The 18,995-nt window shown below is 41.4% G+C and overlaps 1 protein-coding gene across 1 annotated transcript; it reads right to left on the reverse strand.

The window, feature by feature from the left end:
• Positions 1-3,339: 3,339 nt before the first annotated feature.
• cyth4b (cytohesin 4b) lies at positions 3,340-18,359 on the reverse strand. The gene is made up of 13 exons (XM_036521847.1): positions 18,246-18,359; positions 9,563-9,645; positions 9,128-9,192; positions 8,651-8,717; positions 7,263-7,381; positions 6,941-7,021; positions 6,591-6,703; positions 6,075-6,223; positions 5,449-5,560; positions 4,834-4,910; positions 4,339-4,410; positions 3,852-4,006; positions 3,340-3,421 (listed from the first exon to the last, which is right to left on the reverse strand). The coding sequence occupies exons 1-13, from the start codon at positions 18,265-18,267 to the stop codon at positions 3,340-3,342; spliced, it is 1,197 nt and encodes a 398-aa protein (XP_036377740.1). The 5' UTR covers positions 18,268-18,359.
• Positions 18,360-18,995: the final 636 nt, after the last annotated feature.

Genomic DNA, 18,995 nt, shown 5'->3' on the forward strand with positions numbered 1-18,995 from the left:
TAATACCTTCTTCATAAGAAAGGGGAAGTGAGGGAGGAAGAAGGAAATGTGTGTGTGTGTGTGTGTGTGTGAAAGAGAGAGAGAGAGAGAGAGAGAGATCAACTAGAAACCCATGTTCAACTTTTGGCATGAAATGAGACTGGAGTCCCTTGCTTGGGAAGGACAAGCCTATACCCTCTGACTCCGATGATATGAACAAGCATTAACTCTGCCTGCTGTTGTCAGTATTAAACCATTTATAGGTAGAGGGGATGCAGTAGTTAAAGATGCTATTGCTACAAGATGTTAGGGGTGGAGTAATTCAGAGGTGGGGGGTCTGGTAGAATATGACCATTGCAGTAGGTGGGGTTTTGCATGTGCACTGTGTAATGGTGTCTTGAATCCACATTGTGGCTGGTGATGACATACAGTATGTGAACTGGCATAGCTGAGTGTACATGATTTCTTTCCCAAAGGCAGAGCAGAGCTATTTGGCTCCTCCTGGGGGGGGGGGGGTTGCTGTACCACCGTTTCTCTGTGTGACTCTTTCGTACGTTCTTGAAACCAGCCAGAGAGACTAGACTGGTGCAATCAATAAAACAGTAACTTCAGTCAGAGGGATTAGGTATCTGGCCAGACTTAAAGCTGCTGAAAGCACAGCCCTCCAGCTCTACGGTGGAATAACAACACCCTACAGTCATTGCAAAAGAGTCACATCCAGTTCCATATAGGTTCCTTCCGCTGTAAACTAAAGATGAAGCTGCTTTGCTGAAGACCCAGTTCCCTTTAAGCAAGAGATGTAATGACGAATAGGCTTGTCAGTTATAAATACAAATGAACATGCTGATTGATGGATAGTAGTTAATTTATTAAATAATCAATTAAACAAGTAGATGAGATGTAAAACAGAATAATGACCCTTCTTATGATTATGTACAAAGTTATTTACATCCAAGTTTTTATTAAAAAAACTAATATGAACATCTACCTACACTACATACATAAGAAAATAACATATTATGTCAATAATAAAACAGTTTATAAACAAGTTTATGCATCTGTAAGGAAGAATCAACTGAGCATGACTGCACCATACAGTAGCAACACATTTCCCCGAGAAAAATGACTGTCGGCATTCTCATTTCAAATAAATATGATAGCTACAGATTTATTTTACACACATACATGCCCCTGAACACTGAGAAATTCTTAGACCTGCAGAAATTGACAAATGCAATATATTTACATAATATAATTAGTGGAAAAAAATGATTAATTATACGTTTATAGACAAATTTACACACACAATGGTCAGCACACACTTTTAGTAGCAGGGACAATATGACTGCACAGTCAGTGCACTGATTGACAGACTGCTGTACAGCAGGCCTTATATGCAAATATTGCATATGAGTCTGTTAACAGATGGCTTTCTGGAAGAAAGCCACTGAGTCCTCATATCAGCAACTTTAGGGTTGTCTTCTTCCGTGTTCAGTTTCCCCTCAGAGAAAGGCACTTGTGTGCTAAAATTACAGGACCCAAGTGGAAGTGAGAGAAGCTAAATCAGTTCTGCTCTAAATTCAGCGTCTCCATGTTTTCTTGCTTGTGTAGAACCCTCTGCTTCCTCCTTCCATTGATTAGTCAAGAAATGAAGTTTCCCTCATATGTTCTCAAGAAGGTTTTTGAGCTAGCACAACTACTGAAACACACAGGATGCTGGGTGTTTCAACTGAAATAGAAAACGCCACAATTCATTACCTGGCATCGTGTTGTAAAGAGGCCATCAGAACTGAGGTGAAATTAGCACAACCAAATATTCCTGCTGCCCCTTTTGCTACGTGTGCCAGTTAAACAGCACTTCTGGAACGAGAAATGTACTGTACGTTAATGGTTTAAAGTTTTCCATGATTTCAGTCAAAGTGACCAGCCAAGATTTCTTCAACCTCCCCAAATTCTCCCATGTCACTCCCCTGCTGAAATCCCTCCACTGGCTTCCTGTCGCTGCCAGGATCAGATTCAAGACCCTGACCCTCGCCTTCTCTGCAATCAACAGGACAGCCCCTGCCTACCTCCAAGAACTCATCCAGCCCTACACACCAGCCCGACCCCTGCGCTCAGCAGCAACTGGACGCCTCGCTCCTTGCATGGTCAAGGCAGGAGGTGCTCGCTCGTTCTGCCAGACATCGGCGTTTCACCTACATCGCTCCCCAGTGGTGGAACGAACTCCCTGTTTCGCTACTGACAACTTCTTCACCCCATTCCTTCAGACGGGGCCTGAAGATGCACCTCTTCAGACTGTACCTGGACTGACTCAGCACACAATTGCTGCCCCCCCCCCCATCAGTGCTGTCGTAAATTGCTGTGCTTTCTAAATTGTGCTTTTTAAATAGTTTCTTGTTGCCGCCTTTACCCTGACGCTCATTGCGCCGTTTGAAGTTGTTGAAGTCTGCCGTTTGAAAGTGTATCGTACTAGTTGCCCTATAGGCTGTAATTGTACAAATCTAATAGTACTGTGTCCTCAAACAGACCTTGCTCTCAGCTGAGAACTGTCTCATTGTGGAACTGTACACATCCTGTCCCCGTACTGTCGCTATACTTGCTGTATGCACTTTTGTAAGTCGCTTTGGATAAAAGCGTCTGCTAAATAAATAAATGTAAATGTAAATGTAAATGTAAGATTTGAAGGTGAGTGTCAGTTTCCCTTGAAGTAAATACTGCAAGTCCTTGTTCTTCACGGCGCAATAGTACACACCACAACCATGTCAAGACAAATGGCAAAAGCTCCTAAATCTACCTCTAGGACATCAGTGTTATACAAAGTAATTACAGTACAACAGATTCTGTGTACCTTTTAGTTCCATTCAATCTCATGTTGATGTTGTCAAAGTTCAACGACAACGACAAGGTATTTGCATGACAGAACATAAGATTCACCAGTCTCTTTGCACATGGAGCAGGACCGCAGTGCTGTTTAAGCATGTGAAGCTTTTGTAGATGCCATGTGTTGGCTGAACTGTCAAGTGACATGTTGAATGAACTGGAACTGAACAGTGAATGGCATCTGAAGGTCAACAATTAGCCTTCAGCTCTGCAAAAAATCCTGAAATGAATGAGCTATCACTTCAAAAGAAGCAAATGAATGGCAGAAGATCAGCCCTCAGAGCTTTTTCTACCATCTCACTTTCTTTCTCTGTGCCAAGGCACAGTCTGTTTTTATGTGTATTGAGGTGTTTGACCCCAGAGTTTATTGGACTGTCTGGCAGGTGTCTCACTTGCCAACAGAAGGATAAGCACCCCCCCCCCCCCCCCCAAGCACCCAGCCACATGCACACCGGTGCGGTACAGCAGGTGAAAATGTCCTCAGTCTTCAGACACATTGTTGATGACTTTCTTCTTGCGAACCGACACCAGGTCGTAGAAAGGGTCTTTAGTGATGCTGGCTCTGTGCAGTTAAAATACAAACATTATTTATCATTAATATGCCCTGTTTTTTTTTTTTAAACCAAGGAAAATCTGGAAAGGAGAGTCAAGCCCTAAGTATGGGATTCAACCAACAATTGTGCTTAACTCACAATGAAATATGCATTCTGAAGTTTCTCAAGTTGACCGATCACCAAAATGAATAGAAAAAATTGTGTTGGCCCTGATAAAACACTTACACTTTTGCTTGTCAGAGTTGAGAAGAATGTTGACCGAATACAGGCCTAAATGTTTTATTCAGGAACATTGAACCAGTGCAGCGATGCTCTTCAATCAATTCACCAGAGTGAATGCCCTGTCCTAAAAAGCAGTGTTTGCTGAGAGACTTTGCATGTGGGTTTCTACCCTTGCTCTGAGACAGCCCATGGTCTTGGGACCTGGCTGGTTCTGACCTGATGGACTGGATCCAGTTGTCCCGCTCTTCAGCAGTGGAAGCAGAGATCATGTAGGACTGGTGCTTCCCCTCCACCACCCGGCCGTCGGTCTCTGTCTTACAGGCCTTGATCCTCTGACCCTTGCTGTTGGGGTTGTACAGCTCCAGACAGTACTGTAACCATGTGAATAGCCGCAGTTAGAGAAGTGGAGGAGGCACACTGTGGAACATACGTTTGTGCTCCTTAAAGGTCAGGGCAGTTAGGGGAGGGGGACGCAGGTGACGAAAAACACGCCCCACCCCTTGACTACCACCAACACACACACATTTACAAGCACACATGCACAATGTTCATATGCAATTAGCAGAACATCCCCCACACACACAATACCTGGACACACAGGACTGTGTTTAACATGTAGAGCGCTGTTTAGCCCTGTTCTAATGATAACAACCGTATAGTGAGATAGAGAGTGTCTGCTAGACTCTGAAAGCAACACACGTACCGGCTTGCGTGGACACACCACCTCTCTCACACAGAGGTTCTCCAGAGGAATAATGCCCCGTGGTTCTTTGTCCTGGGGGGAGAAACACATTGTATGAATGGGGGGGGGCAGTCTTCAGTTTCATTTCTGTATGTGATGGTATATTCAATCTGGTGGCTTCGCCACATGACTCTACAGCTCCTACACTCACTCCTACTCAATCACTCCTCTCCTCACACCTGTGTGTATTACTCATACCTTCCTATCAATGTTCCATCCATGTGTGGCTCCTACCCCTGCCTCAAGCTAACCTTCTCTTCATTGCTGCATTGACTACATATGCCTTCCTGCTCCATGGGCATAGCTCAGTTCCTCTTTCACTTAGTGTGGGTGAAACTAGTGGTCGGTCAACACCTGTGTGCACTACCTCTGTTGCTAGGGTCAGAGGTGTTCTCTGCTTGTTGGCACATCTCTGTCTCAGTCCTATTTGTGTGATGAAGGGAGAGAGACACTTACAGTGGTGTATTCGAAGTAGTACAGGCAGTTGTCCGTCAGAATGAACCACCTCCTCTTCCATGTCTTCACCCTACCTCCTTTTAAACCCAGATGAGGCATCAGAGATCTGTTATTGCCTGGGGGTTCAGACTGTCACATTTACTAAATGCAAGTTGATAACATTTACGTGCTGCATAAAAACTGTGATAATGGACCCATTTGTAAATGAAAGTGGGCCTGTTATATACAGTAATATGTCTCCACAGTCTAGATAGGATGTAAGACTAAATATACCATGACCTTTACTGCTTCTTGAGTGTCTGCACACTCGAAGCCCTGGGGTTATTAACTCTATCAGTTTTCATTGTACAATATCCAGAGGTATGACCTACAAAGAATGTACTTCCTAGGGCATTAGAGATAGTACATCTGTTACTTTTTCTGCTTTTGTTGAAAGAAGCAAAATTGAGCATGGAATTGCTTATAGCTACCAGGTTTTATGTGTAGATTTTCCCCATGTGGGTCTGGTGTTATACAGCTTTATTCTGATCAGTAGAAGCTGAGCAAACCGCTGACTCAAGCTTGTGTCATAGACGCAAGAACAGATCACTGTGTCACTGTGTCTCAGCCTCTTACCCAGCTTGAGTAACCAGCCTTCCCGGTCAGGGTTGAAGAAAGTGTGAGTGAGGTCATTCCCATCGTCCTCTGGGATTTTGAATGGCTCGCTGCGGATACTCTCAAAGAGTTTCTGAGGGGACATGGGAACATTGGAAAATATGTTCTTTCAGGCTCTGGATGGCAAGGCCTGCCCCTCAACTCATCACTGATGAACATGCTGGTGCTGAACTCGGGGAATTTATTCATTTTATGTTGAATTATACAGTTTATGCATATTCTGTCGAAGCCCTAGACTGCACCACAGGTCATTTAATATTCTTGTTTGAACATTTACATTTACATTTACATTGAACAGGATGAAACCAACATCACTGAGCACTTGCCTATGAGAGTACTGCACTCTATAGGTCTAAAAGTGGTAATGTATGTGAAGAGGCCAGTTGCACAGAGTCTAAACTGCTGTGTGACTTGGAATAACCCAACCGTTGACCTGTTAATGCATCGGAAACCAGTAACTAAAATAATCGTTATTTCAATACCTTCACATCTGGTGAAGGTGTCAGATTTTTCCTCTGTGCTAGTAAGCACAGTCTACTAATACTGCTACTCCATCTAGTGCCCCCCACCCCCCAGCAACCACATACTGTCAGCAGGTCGCTTGGCAGGTCACCCCCATTGTTGATGCCTCTGTTCATGCTGATGAACCGCTCCAGCGTCGTCTTTTCCTTCACGTTGGGGTTGTGGAGGCTGGTGTTCAGCATGATGATGGCGAAGGACAGGATGTAGCAGGTGTCTGTCATGACCACAGGACAGAGACCATAAAGGTGACGGTGTCTTCATGAGGACTGGCAGTGTTAAGGCATGATAGAGCCTGCCTATCACCTCGTGTCTAACTTATGGCACTCTAACTGCTGTTGTTACTGCTGCGGAGGGCTCATCTGAATAAACAACTCAGCTTCTGAAGTTCAGGACATCCGTGTTGCATCCTTTTATTATGACAATCAACACTGCAATATGAAGTAAATGTGTTGAATACTAACCCCATGGTCCTGCTACTTAGAGGCAGCTTATACTAAATTAGCTCATTATTTGCTTATTAGCATCATATTGGTTGACAAGTATTGTATTTGAGGGGGTTGAAGGCAGCTGAGAAGGTTCACCTGTGGACTGAAACATGTCAGCATTGCAGTCGCAGTAGCGGGTGGCGAAAGCTTCCATCATGCGATCAATCTTCTGCGCCTCTCCTGGGAGGCGGAAGCTCCATAGGAACTGCCTGAGATGGACAGACAGATATGCAGGCAAGTCAGTCACGCAGACAGAGAGATGAGCAATGTATATTTAAAAATAACATCAATACTATTACACACAACACTAGTAATGCCAGTGATGGCATTGTCATTAATAGTAGTTACTGGTACTGTAACAAAGAATATTAATGAGAACATAATTTTTGCATGCACGTACAAATGCATAAGCCTGTCGTTATAATGAGGGTTTTGAGTGAACCCACCGGAGTGCCTGCACCAGGTTAAGGTCTGAAAATTCATGCAGCTCCACAAATGCTTTCAGAATCTCAATGTGCATGTCTTCCCTGTACACAAGGAGAAACCCAGAGACAACAACACAAAACAACATCAACAGTGAAACGGGCTGCAGGGGGAACCTCTGAACAATCCAAACGAATCAACAGACCACAACTTACACATGAATACAGTTTCAAAACCTAAACTTGGGATTCTCAGTTGTGTACTGCCACAAAATCAGGAATGTCATCATTACCATTATCATTATCATCATCATCATCATCATCATCATCATCATTATGGCATTACCTTTCTCCTAAGAAGTCTCCAATGGCCGTTTTGTTCAGTCCTTCCTCTTTATACAGGAACTCGGCCACTGCCGGTGCCTTCCACTCCAGGAGATTATTGTCAACCAGGTACTGAATCCCCTGGAAAGCGGCACAGAGCATCATTGACGGGAAAGAGGAAGAGGAAGTGGTGTAAGGAGTACTGATTGATAAAGCATAGTATTCATTTTAGCAGACACTTCTGAGAAGCAGTGCTGCCCAGATACACTCTTGTTGTTTCCAAAGGCCAGGCAAACACGCACAAGAGGTATACTTACAGGGTGAGCAAGAATCTATTGAAAGAGCTACTCCACTACTTCATCAGCTGAACAAGTATCGACTAACCTGCTAATTCACCTCAATTACTAATTATTTTGATAATTACATGATGACAATGGATCATTATGTCTCTGGGCATACACAAAGTCTTAAACCACCCATGAAAAAGCTACTCAATGAAATTCCATTCTGAATTTAAAAATGTGTGCATCCATCATGCAAAACAGCATGAGACAGTTCACCTGAAATCACATGCAGTGGCTTGAATTTATGAGATGGTGACCCAATAGTGCATTGCACAACCATATATTTAATGCAACAAGGCTATTCCTTTTCTCAAAACCACAGCAACACAAGCTGATATAAGCTCAGTGCTTTCTATAAAGCCTCTCAGTGTCGCACGGTATTCCATGCTCTGTCGGTATCAAGGCCCAGTTTCTTGCACTTCCTTTGAAATGTAGTCTTTCAATTTTATACAGGCCATACACAAAGCAACCATGCCTTGAAAATCACAATTCCATTGGTAGTGAGTAATATATAATAACGAACCCTAATTCATAAAAAATACACCGAAACGACACGTTTGTACAGTGCACGATAACCGTTTGTTCTCGCACAACGCTAAACAGAGAGGGCTGAGAACCACAGGCCCGTTTGACAGTTCCAGGCAGGGAGAGGGTCGCTACCGCCCCTTCTGTTGTTCTTCTCTGATACGGGATGTGGTTTGGCCTCTGCCTCCCTTGAGGTCAGCGGACATGCAGAGCACAGCCTACATCTGGGTGATATCATGCGTCATGCATCTCTGTTTTCTTAACCGTTTGCTAATCACAAAGGTGTTGTGCTGTTGTTGTTGCCCTTTTCACATCCGAACGTGGACAGTCATGCCTCACTCACTCTTAATGTTTTTTCAGCAGCACGTCCACGAGGCCATTATAAGACATACAGTATTGCCTTATGACAATACTATTTTTTTACATCATACCTTTGTCATGTTTATGTAGGTATTTTCTTATGATTTATAAATGATTTATGAAGGCAGACATAAACTTGGCCAAGTGCATTTATAGTTAGTAAAAATAATTCACAGCTCACCTTTTTAGGGTCCATGTTGAATTTCTTCTTTCCACATAAGAATTGCTTATCCCTCGCAATATTTTTGCTAAGGGAAGGAAGGGGAGTTGTCATGAACAGGCACTGAGATGCTTATCTAATGTGTAACCATATCAACCGCTGTCAGGTACTAATAGTTGCTTGGCATGAATGAGTACAAATATATCCAAGCTTTCAAAAGGATACCTAGGTAACTGATGGAACACTGTTTAGTCAGAAAAAAACTCATGTGCTTTAAAATACAGGAATTGACAATAAATTGTTAAAGGAAATGCTTCACCCAAATGACCGTGAAGCGCTCGTATGTAAGCAGAACTGACTCATGGGGGTGGGGGTGGGGTGCAATAGCAGAAACACTTTGAAACTTCTCATATTGCTTGTTTAATGGGTGCAGAAAGCATCTGACTCATTCGAGGCCCTCTATTTGCCGTGCGGTTATCATTACGAAAGTCCACTCACTTCTCTTCGGCCATTTCAAAGTCCTGAATTTCGGACATGACTTTCTCAATCTCCATCTTCAGCTTCTGCAAAAATAATTTTGAAAAAAGCCATGAGGGGAAGGAGCCACGGATGGAAATGACATGATCAGATGACTCACAACCTCATAACCAAGGCAAGACTACCAGTGCATTGAGCAAGAGGTGCTGCTTTTTCCAAGTGAAAGATGCATTGGTCATCTGAAGCTTGCTCCTTTTGAGCACAAAATTATCACTATTCTCTTTGAGATCCATTACTGTGGTATACATTGTGGATGACTCACATCGTGAGAAAGAGCAAGGTGCACTGCACTACTCACTAACGTTTACTGAGTACAGGTGAGGAATAAGCTCAATCCCCAAGGGTGATTCTGCTCTATATGACAAAATATGTAGCATATATGTAAGTGTCCACTACCTCTATGTCATCTAAAAGGTCATTCTTGTGCATCTTGATGCTTTCAATTTCCAGCTTCTCAGCTGTGGTGAAATCAGCTGAAACTGTGGAAGACAGAGATATGCACAAAACATGTAATACTCTGTAGGAGCAGCAGTAGTAATAATAAAAAAATACAAATAATATTTAACACCATCACTGTCAACATCAACATCATCATTATAACCACAACTATATAAAAAACATAAAACAGCAAATTTCATTCAACTGAATGAGGATATTGATCATGTCTGTGTGCTATCCATAATACAGATTTTTTTAACCCGAGGAAATGACATACAATGAAGTACTTGACCTACAAATACAAGGACTGAATTAATGATATGGTATAGGTTTCCTGTTCTGAATATGTACAGGCATTTCACGGACCTTTTGTACCTTGGGCAGAGGTATTATTTAGTTCTAGGTCAGAGCTGGGCAGTGTAACGTAGTGGTAAAGATCAGAGCTCATAAAGTGGCTGGTTCCATTCCCTGTTGGAGCACTGCAGTTGTACCTTTGGGCGAGGTACTTATCCTAGAATACCCAGCTGTATAAATCGATGTAAAAATGTAACCTATGTATGTCCCTCTGGATAAGAGCATCTGCTATATACCAATAATGTAATGTAATGCAGTCTGATTGCATGATATTAAGGACCCATGTAGTAGTAAAGGTGTGCATTGCATAGATTGAAGGACACACCCTGTGCGCATTCCCAACACTATATAAATAAACCAACCAGCGGGAATGTATCATCCTCACATGTAGCACATGGGGAAGCCACTACAGAGCGAAAGAAAGGTTATCTTTGTGAAACCAGGGAAACCAAGTGCAGCGGGAGTTCCTCCTGAGACGCTGAATCATGTATTTCAATGACGCCATTTGGCATTTTATGATGAACGCACAATCTATGCACAGACAGTTTTGAAAGCTCATTTTAAGGAAGACTATCTGTACAGTACAATGCACTTGAACAACAGCGTCTGTTGTTTCATGTCTAAATCAAATACAATGACCCCAAACTCACCCTAATAATGTCACCCTAAATGACAGATTACAGACTCACCAGAAAGCAATGCACTCAGACAAGTGCGGTACACTGACAGAGACAGAGAAAAGCTAATCATTTGTGCATTGCATTTCCCTTCACGTATGCAATGCAAATCATGTTTGTATGCTGCGTTTCATTCAGGCATGAATAATGCGCAAGGTGTGTAGCCTTGGTCCCACTCCGCAGCGGTATTAAAAGCTTCCCACATCCTGTCTCTCATTATGTCTCGCATTGTGTCTGCCCTGAATAACCAGGTTGTTTGTTGGTGGCCTTCAACAGAAAGTTTACTGTGTTAGCCGAAATATGCTTTTCACATGACTGCATCACTTCAAAGAGCGAAAGGTACATTTTTAATCGAATGTGCGAAACACTCACTGAGTTGGAGTATCTCACAAAGGCTTCATCGCCCACTACCACCCCAGCAGATAATGCAATAAGAGTTCTCTTACATCAGCACCTTGCATTTAACAGCCACATATAATAAGCCCTGCAATGGTATAAATTTTAAAAAATTCTAGGTAAATTTCATTGGCCAGCCCTACAATCACCAGATTGTAACAATGCACAAAGTGCCAAGTTTTATCATATCACATTTTCCCTCCTATGTCTTCTGACATATATTGTGCTGATTGTCTAAGAGGTGGCTCTGTGGTCACTACAACTGAATTAATAAGCACCTATTTAAGTAATTCCAACATGTGACAAATTACTTAAACTGAGGATTGATAATGACATTTACTAACATTCGATCTATTTACACCATTCTCCTTAAGACAGAGCACCTAACAATGGGCACACCTTAAAAATAATGCAACATGAAACTGAATGCACATGGAAAACTTTATTTTTCAACAGCTGTCATTTAACTGTTGACTACTTTTGGCGGGTCACAACTGACAAAGACATTTAAAATGCACAGCTGAGAAAATGAGAAAACTGAGGCATTGACTAGCAAAAACTGAAACAGTGAGCTCAATCAATATAACATAGTTTACAATGTAACTACTACTTTTGTCAGCTAAAGTATCCCATCGGAAAACGTTGACAACCCAGTGCTTTGAGCTGAGAAGTATGTCATTAGTTGAATGGGTGTATACACTGACACACCTCTGTGGTGATGAATTGCCAATGAATTGCCTCCATTGCCACATGCTTTTAGTGTCATTATTGTATTTAATGTAACTTCTCGTGACAAACCCTGTCCTTTTTTCATTCATGCAGAGAAGAGGCTGTTTTATCATCATTGTTTTAATTGTAGTCCACTAGTGTAGGCAGTAGTTTTGTGTGTGGCATATATATTGACCATTCCAATATGTGATAGCCGGAAACCAAAGTTATCTGAGGCCCTGACATTACTTGGAAAGTGGCCGGAATACATATGTGGGGGATATATGTCTTATTTTATTGAAGAAAAGAAAAAAAGTATATTCTTTAAGATGTATGACGGGTTCCATTGCGGTTGCTACGTAAACTGTCAATAAGCAATGTGATGCAAGTGTTTCTCTGATTGGAAATACTGTCAGAAATCAAAAGCAACTGATTGGTCTCTCTGTGAATTGAAAAGTTCTCTTACCTGGTACTATGTGGATGGAGGGGGTACATGCAGGTGATTAAAACAGATCATGAAAACTCAGGGCTCAAGTTTTCCCTGCTGTTACTGAGACTGAATCCTAGGGACCCACTTTACAAAGATCTGGATAGATTTATCAGCAACTGAAGGAGATGCACTCTATAAATGAAAGTACTGTCACAAACATACATGTATGTGCAGCGCTAATTTATTCTTTAAGGCCTATATTGCAATTTATATGAGGTATGCAGATTGGAATATAAAAACTAATGGAAAAACCTGTACTTTTGTATACATCAGAAGTATGACCACAGTATGCAGAATTCATACTGAATACAAAATATTTCATATCTTGTAAATATTATGGGTATTTTTCAAATAAAATGTTCAATCATTTGTGCCTCACTGAGGTCAAGACAGTTGTCTCAATTAAATATGTCACATGCTGTGAGTATACAATTAATTTAAATAGATTAAATAAAATTCTCCTCTGCAAAATGAATATTGTATATTAATAAGAAGAATGTCTTGTAATTTTGATTTTTTTTAAATAGTTATCATAAATCTTAAGTCCAATCTGCTTTGCATAAATTGTAGGTTGCTTTCTGGAAAAGTGTATTTATTGTGATTTTCTCATCCATTACAAGTCACTCTTGATAAAGGCCATGTCACCCTAGGCTTACTCACCAGATGGACCCCAGGTTAATTTCTTTGTGGCCTGTTTGCCTTCTATATACACAGTATGGCACATGAGAGAGATCCAGGAGAAAACACCTACAGTAAATACACTGCATTATGTTTACTGTATTACACCAGTTTGAAACCTGTCAATACACATTATGATATATAGTTTTCACTACTAGACAGATACTGCATACTGATTTAGCCAATATTAGCAACATTCCAAAGTTTTATCCATAGTCTCTGGCACAAAGAAAACTTCCATTGTTTTGGAAGGAGTTGTGAAACCGGAAATCTGAGTGCTTATACACGCAGTTCTGAACAAGTTCCTTATAGATGCAGTATTGACATGGGAGCTTTTTGCAAAACAGCAGGCTTTTGAGCATGGTGCAAAAAAGCACAGCTCATTCTATCGATACCCATACAAGACATCTGGTAAATACACCACTACTCTTACAAATGACATATGTAACCACTCACACTCCACACATATCATTATTGATATAGTATTATATGACACATATAATATACAGTATGCAAGTAGTTGTAGTACATCAGTTTTTTAACTGTGACAATATGGCATAATTTTTTCTTTATGTGGCAAAGTATGTGCACTGTGTCATGCACAGTCTGTATATACAAAGTCGCAAAACTAACCATGCAACAGCCAGTGCTGAAAATAGCGGGGGAAGTCCCCAATGAAGGAATGAATTTTAACCTACATCTACTTCTGCATTACCTCTGTGATCAGTGTATGAGTACTCATAATTTCACCATTATGCCCAGAATCTGTGATGTTACACTGGATGTGAACAGTGTATGTATTATTGTCTTACATATTTAATTAGAGTCTTTTGGACTTGCATCAAACACTTTGAAGTGAGACAAATAATACAACAGGCAAGCCTCTACTACAAGCGTATATTCCCTCCCGACCACTACGCTCTGCTACCGAATGACGTCTGCTGGTCTCATCACATCATGGAACAAAATCACTACCCAATGGTGGAATGACCTTCCACACTTCATCCGTTCTGTGGAATCTCTCACTATTTTTAAGAAACATCTGTAGACACAGCTCTTTCACACTCACCTGGTCACCTGAATCACTACCACCTAAAGCAATTTCTCTGTCCTAAACTCTTTTCCTTAAAATAATGTTAATGTTTTAATTAATGTTAATGTAACTTGTGTTTCTACCAGCTAGCTTGTACCTTGTCTGGCCAACTATTGAAACCTGGTCACGCAGCACTTCTGTCATTGTAACTCTGTGTATGGCTTTCGCTTATGTCGGACACTGCCTCACTTGTGAGTCGCTTTGGATAAAAGAATCTGCCAAATGAATAAACGCAATGTAAATGTCTTTAGATTTAACCCAAGGCCATAATCGCACCCCTTCACTGTGCTAGCAGTAATAACACCTTCTAACCTACATCTACAATGGCTTGATCAGTACTTGCAAACTTGCAAGAAAAGAAACTTTTCTTGTAAGTTTCGCAAGAAAAGAAGTTTTCTTGCGAGTTTGCAAGTACTGATTAAGCTGTTCAGTGGTGGTGTTGGTTGGCTAGAATTTAAGATATTTCTTACAGAGTTGATTCTACAAACACTAGTGTAGCAATGGAGAAGAAACACTGACCTCATAATTCTGACTCTCTGGCACTGTTCAAAAGCTAGGGGTAAAGACCTAGGGTGTGGCCTAGTCTAAGAGCAGACCACACTATATTGAACAACTGTATCATGATTCTTGAGTTCCAATGAGTCCTGACCAAGCATCCAGTCTGGACTTCTCAGTCAATCCTTCACTGTATAGTACAGTAAGTTCATTGGATATAAGGTGAACTGAAAATTACTCCAGCATACTGTATCACAGCTTGTGTGTGATTAATGGCTATTAAAACATAATGCAGAAGATTTCAGCACTCTGGTCTAATACCTCATTAAACATCAACAGCTGCTCAAATCTAGGTGTCCATACATTAAAAAGAGATTTATTATAGAGCATTAGAGGACTGCTATTTATGATAATATTTGGACTGAGCCCTGCACAGCACTTTCATGGACTGACTAAACACATCTGTCAAAGAAAGTAATGCAGTCTGCCTGATTCATCACAGAAAGATTGATCCAGGCCAAGAAAAAAGTAATCGCTTCTATTATCAGGCATTTTAGCTGTCAATCTTTCACTGCATAGCTACTCCAGACATCCCTATTCAACAGGCCGAGAAGAGGATGGCAATGTGAAAATCACTTTGAATTGCTCTACTTCAATAGCTCACTTCCTGCTTGAATGCTCGTTGCAGACTCTTTGTGTATTTTTGCAATGAAAGTGTAATGTCAAGTTGTGATGTGCAGCAGAGAAATGGTGCCCTGCATCACAGAGAATACGGTGAGAAAAAGACATGACCAGACCAGGACCTGTGTCTGACTCCTTCATACTTTGTTGTGCTGTGCATCAGTTTGATTGCTGCTGGTTAATGAGGTGTGTGTAAGAAGCTATAGACATAAACAGAGCTGGTACTCTGCAGGTGAGCCATGTCGTCTTTGATGGTTGCTCAGCAAGACCCAGGGAAACCTGTCCATATGTCAGCTCATCAAGCATTCAGCATGATGGTAAGGTTAGGTTGCTACCTAAATAAAACACCGAAGCTTCGTGCACATTTTCTAGAGCTCAATGCGAATGCTTGGTTGCAGACCACAGTAGACCACCATGACGGAAGCTTAGTGTGTTAACCTCCAGAGTGTCAGTCAGCACATACATTACATTCATGTACAGTAACAAGGCAAATTAGCTCTTCCGCCAATCTCCCATTGAGAGTAATAAGTGGCAAAATGCTTGCCATTTCAACAGCTTAAGCTGTCACTTTGACTTAGTTTAGCCAAAACAACCTAGCCACTAATGTCACCTCATGGGCGAGACAAAGCAGTTTAAGCATAAGCAGTGAAGGCTGTACAGCCTGACATCTTTATCAAAGTAATTCAGGTGTCTGGCAGTTTCACCTGGTTGGTCGGGCCTGGCAGTAGCACAAAAAGCAAGTGGTGGGAAAGTCCTGTACCCTGTTTCGTGCCACTCTGCACACCGGACTCCCCTCGCTCTGTCTCTGTGGCAAGCTGCCACAGCCTCCCCACAAACAGTTCTGGCTTTTATTCCGCTGCGCTGTGATGGTGCGGATCTCTCTGAAAACCCATCCACGGAAGCCCTGGCACTGACTTAGCAAGAGCCGCACAAATCTTAACTCTCCACTGAGAGAATGTTACTTTAGTCCTTAGTTTGTGGACAGTGATATCTAACTTTACCAACAGGTACAGGCTGCAGAGGCAGACCTTTTCAAATAGGCAACATTGTCCAAGCAATTCTGTTCACAGCTGCAATGGCCTCCTCGCTAAGAAGGGTGCAAATGCAGGTAGGGTTTGACTGCTTAGATTAGGAGCCACCCAATCAGGGGCAGCCCTTACTCTGACATCTGGATCTTCCACCAGATGTAGAGCTCCAAATAAGTCTGGGGAATGAATGAGGTTACGCTTGTCCTAAGAGCTGAGGTTGAAATGAGCATTTAGGAAGTAGTTTCAGTTAGGAGTTGGGATTAGGGTTATGGTTAAGCATGTCACATCTGTGAACAGGATCACTTTGGACAAGACAGCGTTTTTGGACAGATCTAAATCTTTTTCAACATTCCAGCGAATAGTTATTTTTAGAATTCTCGCTATGACTAGCTGATTGGTTTTGATGATAAAAGAGAGATAAAATTGTTCATGCTGATATTAACACAGACGTTTTTCCAACAATAGCCTGACTGTTGTTTCTTTTACTCTTTGCTCACAATTTTTTGAAAGAAAATTCTACACTTCTCAGTTTCTCCTGATTGGCTGATCTTCATGACAGGCAAACAGCAACACTGTTTAGGCCGTGCTATTTTTAACTTTTGCACTCTCTTTGCACTCTGGATGCTGCATGCCCGTTTCCACTTCTATGAAGTGTGATCATACCGACGCCTCCTCTGCAAAGACCCTCAGGCCAGGACTTATTTTGCCATAAGGTGGTTTGTCCGTGTGCAGAGTATTTAAGGCCCAAAGTACAATGTGCTCCATCATTACCTTTCAGTATGGTTTTTTTTTATTGCACTGTTGTCACTTTGGTGAGCACAAGACAGCTAAAGCTACACATGTCTAATGGCCTAAAAATGTAATTCTTGCAAAATTTATTTAGTCAGATTTGAGAATAAAATACATTCATGAGAATCTATACATTGGGTAGATTGAATTCTTTATGACTAATACAAAGACCCTAAAGACAGCACATTTCCATTGACTGAAGTCTCAGTTTGATTCCAACTTGCTGTGTCTTTTTGAACACGACCAAAGTGACTAACCAAAGAGGTCTAACTGCCCTCAGTTTCTTCATATTTCTCAGGTTCAATCAATGTCTTTTCTTAGGTTATTGTGCCATGATCAGCATGCCTACTTTCTGCTGTGGGGTTGACATTTCCTGTTGTTACTGCTAGACTGGTCATCAATCTCCCAAAGTATGGTCATGTCTCACCTATATTTGTTTCCTGTCAGTAGCTTCTAGCTGGTTTGCAAGCCGGCCCACTGGGCAGTAAAGAGTATGGCTCCTTCCCACTTAGAGCTCTTCATGATACTCTGCACCAAGACGGCCACCCATTCATGGCAACCAATATCCCCAAACCTGCCTTTATTCTTCACTGGTGCTCATCTTTCCTCCCCCAAAGAACACAGCTGTTTAAATGTCACCTTCGTGTCCAGCCCGACACTTAGCTCTCAGAATGTGATCACTCTAACACCTGAGTGAAATCTGCTATAGTGCAATCCAGTTCTTTCACATAACCATTGTGGTTAGGAGTTTTGAGCACAGTAATATTGCACAGGTTAACGCTGATTTTAAGGATCATTGTTAGGTAACGTGAATACCATGACACAAACTGAGTAGTGTTGATCTTCAAGATCCTTGGTGCTGTCCACATGCCCTTATTTTTGGTCTCTGTATGCATATTAAAGCAATTACTATGGTATACGCGTTTTAACATTGCTTTTTTCACTTATTTATGTTTAAATCGGCTGTTCTGTGCCCATATACTCATTTGTTCTTTTTGCAGATGTTTTCTTGTCATTGTAACCTTTCTGTTTGCTACCAAAAACCTGAATCTAGAAAAAGCCACCTGCATACAGCTTTGAATATCCCACAAGACAAAAAACGTCATTATTTTACAGATTTGCAATAAAAAATTCAAATGTAAATATTCTTAATTCGGTTGTATTAAGTATTTATAAATCCAAGTTGCACGAGATAGCACAGTTGCCAAGAAAATGCACAGCTGATTGGAATAGCAAAATAAAGTGAACTTACCCGGATGGCAATAGTCTGTCATTGATGCGGAATATGTCAAACAAATTTTATAGGCTATTCAACCCTTTACATACGTCGCTTAGCTGCCGACAAGGTTAACGAGTGGAGCTGACACTAACAGCTGTCGAAGCACTTTGAGTTCTCCAGCTGTAGCTAACAAAGTAGGTCTCACACTTCTAGCAGCGCCTCTCTCCGATGACACCCACCCGTCGCGCTTGTGGTGTCGTCAGAGCCACAGAGAAGAGAAGTGGACAGCAGTTTCTGTAAATTATGCAGCTACATTTAAAGGTTACACAAATGCTGTTCCGTATCAGCAGTATTTTCGTGTAGCCTACGTTGTAAACGTTCATTTAATGGGTGAAAAGAGAAAAATTTGGGGTTTCATGATATTATGATTATTATTGTCGATGTTATAATAATAATAATAATAATAATAATAATTATTATTATTATTATTATTATTATTGTTGTTGTTGTTGTCGCTCTTATTATCGCTGTTATTGGTTTCTTCTCGTGTTGCTGCGGCCGCTTTGCAAAAAGCTTTTTGACGGCTTCATATTTATGGCTCTTTAATCATACTTGTCTCCATGTCAGTTCCATTAAGTGAAATTTCGCCTTAACGTAATTAACACAACACGGAAACTAACTACTGTAATGTATTTGTTATAGTGCCCTGTTCCGAAGTGAAACGTCTGTAACTGTCTCATTTATTATAATCTGGCGCTCTCCAATGGCAATAATTTGACACTA

Source organism: Megalops cyprinoides, chromosome 1, assembly GCF_013368585.1.
Source record: "Megalops cyprinoides isolate fMegCyp1 chromosome 1, fMegCyp1.pri, whole genome shotgun sequence".
NCBI lineage: Eukaryota > Metazoa > Chordata > Actinopteri > Elopiformes > Megalopidae > Megalops > Megalops cyprinoides.